Source organism: Lactuca sativa, chromosome 5, assembly GCF_002870075.4.
Source record: "Lactuca sativa cultivar Salinas chromosome 5, Lsat_Salinas_v11, whole genome shotgun sequence".
Classification (NCBI taxonomy): Eukaryota; Viridiplantae; Streptophyta; class Magnoliopsida; order Asterales; family Asteraceae; genus Lactuca; species Lactuca sativa.
In genome coordinates this window covers 128427319-128444545 of record NC_056627.2, presented here as the reverse complement: position 1 = coordinate 128444545, position 17227 = coordinate 128427319, and the positions used below count along the sequence as shown (strand labels likewise).

General features: G+C 35.0%; 1 protein-coding gene across 1 annotated transcript; it reads right to left on the bottom strand.

Annotated features, from left to right (window-relative positions):
• Window positions 1-1059: 1059 nt before the first annotated feature.
• Window positions 1060-16696, bottom strand: LOC111887275 (G-type lectin S-receptor-like serine/threonine-protein kinase At4g27290). Its single transcript, XM_023883436.2, has 7 exons — window positions 15398-16696; window positions 3031-3186; window positions 2773-2930; window positions 2445-2655; window positions 2120-2357; window positions 1879-2029; window positions 1060-1542 (listed from the first exon to the last, which is right to left on the bottom strand). The coding sequence occupies exons 1-7, from the start codon at window positions 16671-16673 to the stop codon at window positions 1258-1260; spliced, it is 2475 nt and encodes an 824-aa protein (XP_023739204.1). The 5' UTR covers window positions 16674-16696; the 3' UTR covers window positions 1060-1257.
• Between the last annotated feature and the right edge of the window lie 531 nt (window positions 16697-17227).

The following is a 17227-nucleotide window of genomic DNA, read 5'->3' as shown; positions in this document are numbered from 1 at the left end:
ATCTCACCTCTTAATTAATATAGTTATGCATTCATTAGTGATATGCTAGTGGGATGTGAAGTACTCTTTGAAGACCAATGTCTGATAGTGAGATGTTAGTTTGGTAGACTAGTGTAGGTGTTGCCTATGTTTATGATCTTATTTGCTGATTTTTGTTATGTGATTTTGAGCTGCTGATAGCTCCAAGTCATGTTGTTAGCCCATTGGGACTGCTGATATTCCCCATGGTTGCTGATAACCCACAAGGTGTGTTGTTAGCCCATTGGGACTACCGACAGTCCCTAGGGTTGCTAATAAATCATAGTACATGCTGTTTAGCCCATTGGGACTGCTGGTAGTCATCGGGGTTGATAATAATCCATAGTTGTTTATATGTTGTGTTGTATGTGATATTTCCAGGGAAATCACTAAGCTTTAGCTTACAGTTGTGAATTAAATATTTTTTAGATACCATTGGTGCTCATGGGAAGGTGAAGGCGTGACTATACACATATATCAGCAAAAGTGGGGATTCCACTTTATTTATACTACTATGATTCTCAAACAATTGTATTTGGAGAAAATGTGTTTTCATAACTAGGATTCTATGCAAATGAAGATTTTATCTTAATTAAAAATAAAAAAATTTCTTAGGAGGGACATTAGACAAAGATTGTTGGTTTTTATCATATATATATATATATATATATATATATATATATATATATATATATATATATATATATATATAGGAATTCGTACCATTTTATTTTCACTTTTTATAAAATAATACATAAAAGTTTATCCACATTTATTAATTATCTATAATAAAGTCAAAAAATTATTAAGAAACTCTTTGAAGTTTTTTTTAAGTCAGTTTAATTAAATTTTAGTTTATTCTAACAGTCTGCAGATGTTTAATGACAAACAGTCTTCTTCTTTGAGACTGCATGTGTTTGGTCCACATTTTCTACTACAAAGGTATACAGATGTGGTCTGTAGACTGCATACATTTTGTCTCGGAATAAACAAACAACACCTTAGTTTCATATTTACACAACAAATTTCCACAATGCAAAATAAACTAAAAATGCTTCTCTTGTATGATTAAACTGAATCTCAATGTAAATTATCCGTAACCTACATTTTTATGTTTCTGCTACTTAGTGCATGCATACAACCCTGACGAGTTATAATACTTATGTAACAAAATGTTTTCCTTCCCATGTATTCCACAATATTTTTTGTACACATCTTTGACATGGAAAAATTTAAATATTAGCGAGGTTCTAGTGTTGTCAACGTGATGTCATTGACAGATACTAGATTAGTATGAGGTATACTACCTTCGACAAAAAATGCAGGTTGTCTAGGTTGAGGCAATGTACCTTCTTTATCAAACATCAAAACCACATTTGACATATTTGGTCTGTCTTTTGCGTAATGTTGTACGCATAAAAGACCGATATGTATCGACCGAAGTACTTCCGAGGGGACACATGAATCACGGATATCCGCACTAAGTAGCTCCTCAGCCATACCTTTTTCAAAAAGTCTCCATGCCTAAAAAATGGAAAGAAACATCAACAACAATCATTTCTAGGTAATCTATTTTTATTTTACTACAGTAGTTTTAGGCTTTATTTTCTTTTATTCTGATTAAGGATTATTTGGATTAGAAAAATATCTGAAAAATACTTTAGAAAATTATAGGAAAATAAAAGAAAAAAATCCTAAGAAATTTAATAAAGAAAGTAGTAGCTGAATGGGGAAAAATGACTATCACCATGAAGCATTATTCCGCAAAAAATAAAAACGAGTGTTAATAACTTATTGGAAATCGTATCATTATTGAGTCGATTAATTTAGCTAAAAAGGAACATATATTGTAGAACGTACATGTGCAAGAAGATTATCACTATCCTTTTCGTGAAAGAATCCCCTATTTTTCTTCCCACTCACTATTTCCAACACTAGAACTCCAAAACTGTAGACATCTGATTTTTCCGAGAAAGTCCCATCTACAGCATACTCTGGTGACAAGTAACCCCTGAAGGAAAAATATGAAGATTTAAACATATGACTTGAAGAAGTACAATATACAAAATGAATGTCACATGTTTATTTTTTGGATTCTTACAAAGTTCCAACTATGTTATTTGTATTCGCTTCGTTTTCATGTTCTCTAAATAGCCTTGCTAAACCAAAGTCTGATATCTTTGGGTTCATGTCAACATCCAGCAATATATTCCTCGCTTTGAGATCTCGATGAACAATTTTAAATCGTGAATCTTGATGAAGATAGAGGAGTCCTCGAGCAATGCCATGAATGATGCGAAAACGATCTGGCCAATCTAGTACTGAACTTTTTATTTTATCTGGCCAATGTAGATTATTAGTATAACTTACAGTAAGAAAAACTTGGAAAGAAAAACGGAGAAACATGTGTGTAGAAGCAGTTGTACCAAATATGAATAAGTCCAGACTTCTGTTAGGCATGTATTCATAGACCAACATATTTTCATCTCCTTGTATGCAGTATCCAAAAAGCTTTACAAGATTTCGATGTTGAAGCTTAGCTATGAATTTAACTTCATTTTTTAACTCACCAAGACCTTGTCTTGAAGTTTGGGATAACCTTTTCACAGCTATTTCTTTTCCATCATCCAACACACCCTAAAAATTAAATGGAATTAACATATTAAAAAAGAATTAAAATGTATTTTACAATTATAAATCGATTAACCGTTGATGAAATAAATCACAAGAACTATAGTTAGTTAACTTTGTTACCTTGAAAACCTGACCAAAGCCACCTTCTCCGAGCTTCTTGTCATTCGCAAAAGCATTAGTAGATTTGGATATCTTAATCAGGCTAAAAGACGATAACTCTGTATCGCCCTCTCGACTCTCCATGGTATACTCTTCATCAATGGTTTGCACAACTTCATCTGCAATTTGTAACAAACCAAGTTAATGAACGATTCATATTTCAAATAATTATATCTTATAGTTTCCCTACAAATAACCAAAATAATTAAAGAATTATACCTGGTATTTTCATATGGGATCTTTTATTCTTTCTCCAACCATACAAGATTGCTAAACTCAAGATCACCATACTAGATAAAATTGACGCCACAACTATGATTCTTTTCCTCTTTTTGTCGGAACCAGGTTTGGAGGTTGATTCCGTGATTGATGGAACTAGTAGTAAAACAATAATAAGTTAATGATCTTTGATAACCCGAACTAACAGTAACATGTATGTATGTATAGGGTTATGTTAAATAAGGAAAAATGAATCAAGATTAGTTCTTCAATAAAAAATACAAAGCACCAAAAAATAGGATTTGTATCTAATAGAAAGATGTACAGGACTATAACAAAAACCGAATATTCACAATGTCAACCACGAAAACACCTAATTTTTTTAACAATCATTTACCATTAATTAATTAATCATTAGCATATAACACTTCATATTTTTTGTTGGACTTGACTACATAATTACATTAAGTATATTTTTCTATAGTTTACCACTAAAGTTAAAGGGTATGGTCATTATTTGTCAAGCTACTCAAAACGTAAACCCATATACTACCACACCACAAACCTTTAGAAATGATTACCATTCCACTTCATCTACACTTTTTATATTTTTCTTTTTGATATCACATTAAAGAAAAAACCATAATTTCAAAACCAAAATAAACATTTTACTAATACAAAATTAACATTAAAAACTTACATTACAAACCAAAACTACATAAAAGCTGAAAGATCAAAATTTAAACTTACATTTCTAATATTCAAACATAGATATTACAACATATATAAATAGATAAAACTAGAAAATAAACTAATCGTCATATTTTTCGCGGACTTTTGTTGAAGTTTTAAAAATGTTGCTAGATTTCCCGGCTAGATATCCGGTTGGGGCATTATGTTCAAAATTTTAAGGTCGATAAGTATTGTTTTTTGGCTAGAAACTTCCTATGATTATTTGAACTTTTTTTCTTAAAATCTAGATATTTGTCTATTTTTTCCGAAAGTATGTCATTGGTCCTTTTTGTTGCGGACGATGATACCACCCATTTAGCTTTATCCCTTCCGGTTGGTCGACGAAATATGACTTCCGTTGGACCTCCCCTCCCCTTCGGTCTGGCCGATGTCATTATTGAGGCTGAGGACAAAACCCACATCTGACTCAGATGTTCTCATCCATTTGTTTGTGTCTGGATTCTGAAAGCGATTCCGGAGTAGGGACCCATTTTGGACCCTCATGACAAGCTAGCCACTCTTTTTGGTGGCTGAATGATTTACCATCGTTGGTAAACTTGTTTTGTTGGGAATAGATTGATAAAATATTGAAATTGTTGCTCCCACTTTTGTGCATATTTTTAAGATTTTCAAAAATGTCATTAAATTTGGTGCAATTTGCTCGTAGTTCAAAACATTTTCTGTTGTTCGTGTCGTACATCCAACATGTACCCTTTCCTATTTCCATGTGAAAGTTGTGTAAAAAATGATTTCGATAACTCTCTTCTAATTGTGTGTTTCCATTTTCGTTGTCTTTCGATATAGATATCCAATCTCTTTCTAACATCTCTTCCTCTTCTTCGGTCCAATCTCGACTACCTTTTTTAACCTTTCCTTTCCTTTGTCTTCTTCTTGGTGGTGGCTGAGTTTCTTGGACCCTTTCGTCGTCGTCATCTTCGAGGTTTTAGAAAATGATACTTGAGTTTGGGGTTAAGATGGTTGTAATTGAAAAGTTTGAGGTTGATAAGGTAGTTGAAAAGTTTGGAATGGGGAATAATGGAATTATCGTGGTGTAGGTTGTTGGAAGTAGTTTGTCGAGTATGGATGGTTGGTAAACAAGGGTTATTGCTAAATTGGAGATGTTAACATGTGCGTGTATCAACGAATATTTGTTTACGGGTCATTTGGGGTATTTGGAGTATTTTGATTTTGATCAATAGTAAGTTAGTGAAAATTGGAGAGTATAGAAAAAATGGAGGTGTTCGTTGTAACGCCCACATTTCCTGCTAGGCACTTAGTAGAAAAAAACGTTGGTCGATAATGTAAATTTTAATGCAAATAAATAAATAAGAAATTTTCCTGCATGTTACATGTTTACAAAATATTACTTGTATATGATTACTATGTGTATGTTATACGGATAAATATTATGGTGATATAATATTTGTATTAGATATGGTTATAAATGTAACAGAATGCGATAAATAAAAATTATAAGTAAAATATTATTTAGGATAAATAATCTTAATGAAAGTTTTAGTGATCATAATTATGAACCACTGAGTATAAAGAATGCCCAAATCTGACTTTGTATGAAGAAGTTATGATTTTTCGAAGTTTCGCATTCCACCCAATACAACAATGTGTGTCATAAAATACAAAATAAAAATTGGTTTCCTGTTAGCAAAAACAATATAAACGAATGTTGGTTTCCTCGAGAATAAGATTTCGTCCATATAAAGAATGTCGAGAACGAAGCTCATACGAAGAAGTTATGAATTCCACAAAGTCATTTACAATGTAATCTTTATAGATTGTAATATGAAAATAGAATGGGAATAAGCTGTTGAGACCTAAAGGAAAATTGTAGTACTCGTCGATAAAAACCGACGATATAAATAACGTCGAAAACCAAGCTCGTATATGAAAGATATGATTTGTCGGATATTTTAGAAATTAGTAGTGTGTGGTGACATTCACCAGAGCGCGCTACGTGGCACAATATGGACAATCTCTCCTGCTGGCATGATAATGTGGCCCAACAACAGAGTGATGTGGCACCACAAAGGATGAACTCGTAGCCACAGTGCGATGTGCCTAGCTCCACAGCACGACGTGCCCTTTCCGAACTACTATAAATAGAGCCATTTGCTTCATATTTTTGGCACACATTTCTCTTAACTCTCTTCTGGAAACCCATCGAGATATATATGATTTCCAAATTTTGAGTACTTTATCAACACGCTGAGACATTGGATAGCACATCGAAAAGTAATATTCAGAGTTGAAATTTTGCCCGCGACATCCGAGCTTTTCCCAGAAAAACTTATAAGTTGAGTTATACTTATTAAGCTTTAACTGTAACTTATATTTATGTTCATTGTCGTCATTAGAACCTATAAAAAGATTTATCAGTAATTCCAGTCAAAATGAAGATCGATATACTTACTGGAATGATGTCTAGGCTAGATCTTAGTGAGGTATTTCAAGTGGATTTTCCAAACTATATACTATGTGTATTAAATAAATCCTACCTCCAATGTGATCTTGCATGGTCATTCATTATTTGATAGAAATAGCTATTTCTTCGTATTATTGAGGAATCTGAAATATTGTTATTATCTAGAATAATATAAACAAATACTAAGACTTAGTAATATTTGTATCTAGGTCTTTTAAATGGAAAATATAAGGTAGTAGGCGAAGCGCTAACTTAACCAAGAGACTTTCACTTATAATTAAGTAAGTGCATAGTTACTTTCAAGAGTGTAATCTTAATAAAAGTATTTATTGAATTAAAGATTAAATATATAATAAATGATTTTTACATGTGTTTTGTGCTAAATGTATATATTTTGTTTTGATGTATTGCATGAACAAGAAACTATATTGGAAGTCGATTGCTTGTATTTTAATATTGTTTTAGTTATATACTAAGGCTTGTAAATGATAGTTAGTTCGAAGTAAGTTGAATAAATAAATAATTTTACTCGGGGTAACGTATGAGATTAAGCGGAGTGTAGTAGTCCTCCACTTTCTAGACAACCAGAAATGGTGGGTCTGTATTAGACAACTAGTAGGTATGTTCGGGTTATCTACCAGAGTAGGATGACAACACTTGTTTATTCTAGAAGGTCTTGTGAATTAATTTTCTATTGTGGACTTATAACCCACATACATGGATAAAGTAGGATACCATATTTATCAAATACTCTAAATGTTGCTTGCCTTTAAATGATTGGCATTGGCCAAGGAATCCCCTAGTCGTGGAGTCAAGGTGATTGTTCCAACTAATCGTTGAATTAGGTCTGTGGGAATCGATTGGGCCGAGTATGTATAGGTAGAGGTCTACATTTGATTATTTATTTATATTGTCTGGTAATGTTTGTTTTGAAGAATTATTTTATATGGTTGTTTATCATTGGAGATATTATGGGATTGAAACCCTATGTGTCTAACCAGGTTTTCCAACATGAACCACTCAATTTATAGGCATCACAGGTAGTGATACTAAGGTTGTTGGGAACTCAATAGGATGCCGAGTGAAATAAGTGACATATCTGTAATAGTATTTAGGACTATATGTCTTTATGTTGTAAGTTATGTTGGATATTAATTATGACATCCTTAGTTTTTTGATATTTTGAAACATTATTTGTTATCTCAAAATATTTTATTAAGTTGAGATTTTTCGCAACAAAGACATCATGAAATATTAAGGTGTAAAGAAAAAGCTTTATTTGGTTCTGAAAAATAGGTAAATATGGTTTGGTTTTTATTTTAAAAAATAATATAAAAATTATGGCCAACGAATTCCTCTCAATGGTCAAATTATTAACCGTTTTCTAGCAACTCATCAATAAGTTTGTAATCGTCTGTGAATAGGGGCGAGATTAGGTATAAGCAAGGTGGGTCCTAGGACCCACCTAAGTTATTAACTTATCTAGAATTTATATGGAAAATTTTTATGACCTACCTTAAAATTAATTTTGGACATACCTCACCCATAAAATCTCTGAATTTGTATCGAATATTCTCTATAGAAAAATTAGTGAACCACACGGTTTTTTATTCTAGACTTGCTACTTTCCGTGAAGAAGTTCATTCCAAAAAAACACTTATGCCCATTTGAGGCGATGTTCATGCGTAGAAAGAGGGTTTCATGTCAGATTCTATGCATATAAACCTCTCCATACCCGTTCTCCTAAGATTATCCACGTATAGTCTCCGAATGGCATCCCCATTTTCCTTATAGGACTTGCTTTGTTGTATTTTAGCCTTCTATTTTGACTTCCTATTTTGAATTATACTACTTTTAATACACCATTAAGAGTTGTCAATTTACCTATTTAAATTTATGGTGAACTAGATAAGGTACATATCATATTTTCTACAAACCGTGTATCGTACCAACTATAATTGGTAAAAAAAGATTATATATCGTGATTATAGTATCGTTGTCAATTTACGTATTTAAATTAAGGGTGAACTTCGTACTTTAATACCGTTGTATTTAAATTTTTACATTATTACTATACCATGATTACTCAAGAGGTAGAGTACTACCAACAAAATATGTTATCTATGAAGCATAATGTCTACTAACTTACATGGTTCAGTTGATAACACATTGGTTGGTTTTCCATGACACATATTTGATGACAACCGTAATTTAAATGTCTTGCTAACTAACAAATTATATAATTTATGTTTATTCCTTTCCGCATGTGATGCATACAAACATGGTATAAGTCACTTTTATAAATATATTTTCTTGTTTAAACCCCACATTTGGCCCCGTTCTATTTGCTCTCCTTTTTGCATACATTTCACTATTTGTCATCAAATTGTTTAGTTTGTTTATGTTTTTTCGTGCACTTTAGCTATCAAATTTAACTAGTTTACTACTTTAGTAATTGTTAGTTTGCTGTTACTACCACTTTTCTTACTACTTATATTTAATTTTGTATTTGCTTTTAGTTTTTTTGTTGGGACTTGAATACATAGTTAAACATACCGACTCATGTTTTACGTGGTAGCATGAGTTCGTGTCATTATCAAAGTGTCGAGGGTTCATAGGGGATGAGTGAGACCTAGGGGTGTAGAGGATATTAGACTTAGAGTATGTACCTTGAATTTAGGTTTCTTAAATACAGAGTTATTGGAGTTGACCAATGTTTTAAGGACTAAAAGAGTGGATATTACATGTATCCAAGAGACTAAATGGAAGGGGGTACAAGCTAGAGAGTGTTATAGGTGTAAGTTGTGGTACTTCAATGCTGAGAAGGCGAGAAATGGGGTGGGTATTTTGGTGTCTTCAGAGTTCAAAGACAATGTAATTAAAGTTTCTAAACGTTGTGATATGATTATGATGATCAAGGTTATAGTTGAGGATGTGGTAAATATATGATTTGCTTACGTCCCACATGTCGGGTTAGAGGAGTAAAAATACATAATTTTTAGGAATTGTTAAATAATTTACTTAGGAGCATACTAGAGGACCAATAATAAGATCAAGGGTGGAATTTAATATGCATATAGGAAGGTAAATTGATGGGTATGAGGGAGTGCATATGGGTTTCAGTTTTGGTACTAGGAATGAAGAGGACATACATTGCTTGTTTTTGCAACTGCACATGATTTGGTGATCTCAAAACGTCCATTAAAAAGTGGAATGTGCACGTAATTACCTTTTCAAAATGAGGGGCATTACAACCAAATTAACTGGATATTGGTTCATAAACAAGACCGATGTTCATGCATTGATTGCAAGGCCTTTTCAGATGAGCCTTGTTCTTGCTTAGGAACCCAAATAAGGTAGCTAAAGTTGCAAGAACTAGGATTCTTTGGAAACATATGAAGGGAGGTATTACTAGAGATTTCAGGGGTAAGGTTAATGAAAAATTATTTATTATAGCCAAACACACATCAAATGCATATATGCTATGTAATAGTATGTTTAAAACCATTAGAGAGGTGGCTTTAACACCCTTAGGGTTTTGATAGAGTAGGTTAAGTAGCATAGATAATCATGTCAGTGGAACATAGAAGAACGAGATAAGGTCAAGGAAAAATAAACTTGCTTCAAGGAGCTTTTTTCATGTAAAGAGTGAGAGCAAACAAAAGATACAAAGAGGAAAAACGAGAAGCAAAGAAAATGATTTCTAAATGTAACACCCTTCTTTCCAGGATAGATTGATTTAGGGTTTAATGGAGTCAAAAGCTTAATTTTTTTAGAAAATTGGGTGTCACGACGTAACCATAGGGTGGTCACGATGTGACAGGCCAAAGTGAGAGACATATTTCAGAATTGTTCTCACCGCATGACATATAGGTGGTAACGACATGATGCCTGCTGCAGCATAAGTCCATAATGTTTTAGGGTTTCCTTTGTACTAAAACCCCTCTAAGTCAATTTTAGTGTTTCTTATCAGCCTCTATCACCCTTAAACCCAAAAAAAAAAACCTAACCCTAATTCTATTGGTGGTTCTTGGCCCTTTTGGTGCATTTGATAGCTTGAGGAAGGAGAAGAAAAAGGAGAAAGAGGTGCTCTAGTTATGGATCTAATAAGGATACCTCATCATCATCATCATCATCTTGTGCTCAATTTGGACCTTTATAAGTGTCCAAGATCTAAACTTTATTGCTTAATGTTGCTAGATATTGCTTTTTGTCCCATGTTCTTCATGTTTGAGCAAGTTGAAATGGAAGCAATTCATAAGGTTGGAAACTTTATGCATTCTAATGGTCCATTGAGTATCATAAGATTTAGATCTAGGAGTTGGTTTAGGATTGGATCCATACATGTGAGTTTTGGTGTTATTACATCACTTTTGAACTAGAATGTATTAAGGACATGCATGAAGCATGCATGTCCATAAAGTAAGCATTTTTATGGACCTTTGGAGTCCCCTTAAGCTTCTAAAAAAGTTAGAGTTGGAGACTTATTAGATTAAGGACTCAAATCATTAAGGGGAGGTTTCAGACTGAAGTCATGACGTGACACTGAGGGTGTCACCATGTGACCAAGATGGTACTTGCGATTAGGTTGCCCTGTTTTGCTCATGACTTGACCAAGGAGGGTTCAAGTCATGATGTATGCTGAGTGAGTTATCCGTGACCGTGTGGGATGAGTTGGATCGAAGCGAGTTGGGATCAAACAAAGTGATTTCTCACGATGTAACCAAGGGTTAGTCACAACATGAGGCTTAATGCTTGATGTTTTGGCAATTGAATTTGACCTTGATCATTGACTTGTTGATCTGGGTTGACTTTTGGTCAAGATGGTTTAATTTAGTGTATAGACTAAGGTTAGACCATATATGTTTTAATAGGGTTAGTGTACCATCTATTGCGAGCTTTGAGCATTGGTTTAGCTGATTTTGTGAGTTAGGTGAGTCTTCTCACTATACTCGTGGCCCAAAAGCGCCATTGCTAGCCCACTAGATTGTGTTGTGTAGAACGCTAACGTGACATCCTCTAATTTTTAGAACCAATTAAAACTTTTTTTACGCATATATTATCATTGATGAGAAATTTCCAATATATTGAAAACTTTTGAGTAAAATTGATTTTCTAAATTTAATAAAATCCTAAGGATGTCATAATCGATACCAAAACATAGGTTAGAGCGTATAGACCTAATGGTCCTGAACTCTATCGCAGGCAGTCTTTTAATGACTCAGCATCCTAATCAAGTTTTGGTAGCTTGAGTCTTTATACCTGTGATGCATATAAATTGAGTGGGTCGGGTTGGGAAACCTGGTGAGATGCATAGGGATTTCAATCCCACGTTATTGTTATGATAATATTCCTTAATTATCAGGCCAACAAAATCAACTGTTACCATACAATCCCCATATAAGTTTACATTCCCACCTATCAATTCCTAACGATCCTCACATATTGTCAGAGATAAATTATCTCTCTTGATGAGCAGTTGGAAAGCTTAACTACTTGTCTAAGGGCTTCCTTTGCTAGTGTAATCAAAAAGACATATGGGTCATTAGAGTATTTGACGAATATTGTATTCCATTTCATCCATGTCTGTGAGTAATGAGCTCATGCCACCAATGTATCCATAAGATTATCTAGAATGATCAAGTGTTCTCACCTACTCTTAGAAGTGACCAGACATACCATTACAGTTGTCTAATCAGTACCTACCATGTCTGGTTATCTATGGGAAATAATATAATGTACTCCCGTACGGAGTTACTTCACATCAACACATGAGAATGTCACAGAACATAACTTTACTTTCCGTTCCTAACTTACACACATTCTCGTATGAGACTACCCAAGATTAAACCTAATTGAACTAAGTATCATCCATAAGTCTACATGTATCCCTAGACTAGATTACAACTCTTGTAACCAGCTTCTAATACCAACTCTATTCTTGGGTGACACTAACCTATCTTTTGTGTATATGTATTGTCTACAGAGTATTAGGTATTATTGTTCATCTATCTTCTTAACAATGCTACTTCTAATATTATTATATATAGTTATCTATTTATCCTAATAGAAAATAGAACCATACTTGGTTCACAGATAGCATGATATATATATATATATATATATATATATATATATATATATATATATATATATATAGATCTTAACATATAATCTAGGCAATAAGCACATAATTTACATACGACTACCAACAAATATTGAGACTTTAGTTAATACTTGTATTAAATCATGGTCATGAAAGAGACTATGCACTCACTTGATAAACTTGGTGACTAACGATTTCGGTAGCGCTTCGCTTCGCACTTCTAAAGGGACTTAGATGTATAAACTATTAAGGCTTAGTCTAGTTTCATAATCTTGGCGACTATAATAATTATTGTCTAGATTCCTCAATAGTCCCAATATCTACATAAAGATCTATCAAGTAAGGAATAACCATGTAGGATCATATCGGAGGTAGGGTCATTTCATATACATGGTATACTGTTTGGAACTCCCACTTTAAACACCTCACTAAATCCAGCCTAGAAATCACTCCCATGAGTAGATCAATTAGTATAATGACTTGGAATCACTAAAAAATGTTAATTATAAGTTCACAATAACGAATATGACTATAATTAAAAGTTACACATAAATAAAATAAGTGTAGCTTAACTTACAAAGGAATCTAGTGAAAATCAGGAATTACACGGGCATAACTCTGACCTGGGAGCTTCTATTCACCGGCTACCTGACACCAAGGCTTTATCGAAGAGGTGGGGAACTCGAGAGTATCGGGACTAAAGAGTGGAAAGAGATCCGGAGGGAACTGATGGGAGGTGTGAAGAAAAGTGAATTAAAATCAACTCTTATTTATAGCTGATTTTAGGTTGTGTGCCATACATTGATAAGGTGCACATCATGCATCTGGTCGGAAGAGACTGACATGTCACTTTCTTCATGGTGCCACGTGTCGTATTCTGGATGGAGTGTCAATATGCACGACGCACTTTGTTGTTGTGTGCGGGTGCGCACGAAGAATTTATGTTCCCTAGAAAGGTCATATTTTCTTCATACGAGCTTCGTTTTCAACAAGTTTTATGTCCACGCTTAACTATCCTCGTGATCCGCAAGTTTCAATTAGACTCCGTCGGCTAATTTGAATTTTTTTAAAAGTTATACTTTTAATAGGCTTAGATTGTTAAAGTCTGTTAAAAATCCATAACTCTCTCTTTCGACGTTCGTTCTCGACTGTCTTTATATTGCTAGGTTCCTATGAACTAGATCTTCGATTCTTGTTTAGATTGTTTCAGCGAATAATCAACCGATCTAAAAGTCAATATCAGTGTTGCACACTACTATGCTGGAACTTAGAAAAATCATAACTTTCTTTTACGAAGTCAGATTTGTGCATTCTTTACATGCACACTCTCGGTTTAACGATTGCCACGTCTTTCGTTTAGGTTACTTAGGCTAATAAGCAGCCTATCTCCGATTTATTATTTACTATACGTTGACTAATCATGAAACTTTAGAAGTCTATAACTTCAATACGTATGAAGTTGGATTTTAGTATGCTCTATATGTACAAGATTCATATTGCAACTCCTATATTTTCCATCAAGATTATTTTTCCTAAATAATCTTCCATCAAGATTTCCATTTCGTCGCTTATCGATAAATTACTAAAATGGCTTGATAATATGTAGTCTGCAATGCGCACAAATAATGGGAATCCTAATCGGGGATTTAAATTATAACTATTATTTATTTTATCTAGCTCAAAGATGTGGGCGTTATAACTAATTGTCTTTGTGACTTTGGCATGTATGTTTGAGTTGGAATACATCCCAGGATGGACCCATGATTGTATGTTTGGGTTGAAATATACCCCAGGATGGGCCCATTTAGATGTCTTGGATTGGAAAATGTGGAGATTTTGGTCATCTTGTTTGAGGACATAAAGCTTAAGTAGTGGTGCGGTATGGGATCGTAGCTAGACTCGGGTTGAGGGTTCAGCACGATCTTAGCCTTTTATTTTCTGATGGCTTTGGGGTTCGAAGCACGATCTTAACGCATGTTTGGGGTTCAGCAGGTGGAATTTCAGCTCATGTGGATAGAGGATCAGTTTTGTGAATAGTTGGCAAGACCATGGGTACGGCCCATGGCAAAGGTAGATGTATGACAATACTATAGATTCGTCGTATTATTCATTAGGATGAGTTTGGCTGTTGCAAGAAGGGTTGAAAGACTGTGAGAGGAGCACAAATTTCTATCAGGTTGAGTCAAACTCTTTTCTGTTATTTAGTTGCTCTGTATTGATGCAGAAGGACTCTTAAAGCAATATTAGTGGTTAGACTAGTATAGCTCCTGGTTATGGGCGAGGCCTATTTGGCTATGCTAGCTTGGGTGAGACCTGCGGGAGAGTCCCGTTTGGTTATGCTAGTTTTGGTGATACCAGTGGACAAGCCCTGATTGAGTATGTTATCTTGGGTGAGTAGACCATTCGGTCATTTGAGGTTAAGCTTATAGCATGTGGTAGAGGCGGTATATCCCTAGTTGGGTGATGGAATGATGACAAGAACAGGGTACTCTATGATCATAATGTTTAATAGGATTAAATAGTGTCACAGAGTATCGTGAATCATTAGGCGTGTGAATGTGACTCATGAGGGTGAGACCCAGTAATGTCTGGCATGGTTGAGGCGTTAGAGCAAGTTAGGAGTAGGGAAGATTGGAATGATGGCAATCGATTCTTCTTATTGCTCGATGCTTGGAGATCGAGTTTGAAAGAGATGGGGAGCACCCGTCTTGTTCGATCCTATTTGTTTCTTGTCAGAGCACACACACGATTTTATAAAAGAAAAGAGGAGTTTTTCATGTCATTTATCACAAATCCGATGTATGTAACCTATTTGAAGAGAAAAAATGAAGAGAGAGAGAGAGAGAGAGAGAGAGAGAGAGAGAAGTTTTTGAGTTTGCCGGATACTCGCCGGAGAAGATGACCGGAGCATCGCCGGAGGTGTCAGATACACCGGAAACCGGCTAAACCTCCGATAGCAGGTCATAAGGATGTTTTTTAAACGGTTCAACAAGTTCAATGAGAAAATATAGACAAAAAAGAAAAAACTCAATGACTAAATGTATATAAATCCGAAAACAGGTAAAGAATTAATATGAAAATGAGCTTACTGGTCAAGTCGGAGACGGCCATTCTTACATAAAGATCCTGGCTTTCATCCACTGTTCCAATATCCATTAGATCATCGAACCACAGCAAGCATCCGATTCCGTTCATTCTTATATCGATATTTGCATACGCTACGCATGAGCAATTCTGCTTGCAGGCTGTCTCACATTCGCCAAGTGTCATGCTCCGATTGTACCATGAACGCTGAGTGTCTGGCATCTTAACGTTTTTAAAGACTCGGTAACCATCCCCATTCTGACAACCTAAAGATGTTCTACGACGACACCCACTTGACCACTTTGAGGCACTCCATTCATCTGGGTTTCGTGGTACGAACCCTTCCATACAGCTACAAGGCGGTGAGTTGTTCTTGTTGCAACTTCCATATGGACCACATAGTCCGTATCGGCTGCATATGTCAATATTTGCGTTCCAGTATAGGAACCACGTCTGTGTTCTTTCGATCCAGTTTAGTCGTAGCATGTTGCCTTCTGGACTCAGATACACACGCGTGACGCCTGAACTGTTAACAAGTGTGTACCCGTAGTAAACCTCTTTATCATCGAAAATAAATTCGTGTGTGAATATAGGGTTTGATCCCAAGCTAGGCATGCCATTGAGGGTAATACCGTTCCATGGTCCCAATCTCAAGTGTGGAACCGAATCTTGTTGTTCTTCAAACAACTGAGGGAACCCGTTTGTATCCATGAATGATACATATGGGCCGGGTGAAGGGTCGTCGAGGCTCTTCCATGACGTCAACCGCCTATCTAGCCTAGTGACCAGGTCCTTCCCCAATTTCATCCCTGGAAGAAATGTGTCCCCAGGGTAATCAAAACTTTGCCAAATGAAGCTTTCCTCACCGGATGTTCTGAGAACCAGATTTCCAGAGTTTAAAAGTTGCGCAACTGAATGTAGTGTTGTGTGATATACTAGGCCGAGGTTAGATGACCATATACTAGTGTTGTTGCTACTAAGGATAACCCGTAGGGATCCGTTGGTGTCGATTCTAAAAACACCAGATGAATCTGTTATTGGCGTCTCCCTGTTAGCAACCCACACCACTGTCTGTGGGGATATGTTCTTGTACCATATCCCCAAATACCGGTTCCTAGAGCTTCCAGGACTAAAAAACCCGAGTTCATACATTTCATTGGAGGAAACAAGGGTATCGCCATCGCGGATGGCTTGATCATATTCTATCGTATCTTTTTGTGAACACGTTGCCAGAAAGAAAAACTGAAGACAAAAAATAAATAAATTGTGAAAGTTTTCCATTGACGTTCTCTTCTCTGAATTGTGAATTTCTTTTAGAATATATTTATTTTTTCAAAGAAGGTTGTGTGGTGGGAGAAGCAAGAAGACTAGAAGGGTTGACCCAAGAAGTCTTTATAATCAATTTGGTATTAGAAAGAATCATGGTGCGAAAACGGCATTTGGTTGACCAAACCAGCACCGAGCCCCACTTGCATAAGTGGGTTATGAGGTTACCTGGGCATGTTAGAATGCAAATTTCTCTTGGAAATTTAAATGGTTATTTTACAAGTTGGTTAATTTAAAGAGAGGAAGAATCTTGATGGAGTTTATAAGGCTTTTTTTTGTCTTAAGGTTAAGGGCCATGACCAATCCTAAACGTACATCTACCCACGCATGCCTACTCGGGCTATGGATGTGAGAGTTGAGGCTCATGAAATTTATTTCAAGATTTATTACCTATTTTAAGGTGGGTTTGGTACAGAAAATTTAAAGGAGAGAAATAGAGTCAATTTGGTTTATTTTGTTTGGTTTGTATTAAAAATATATAGAAATAAAAAAAAAAAAATGAATCCCAT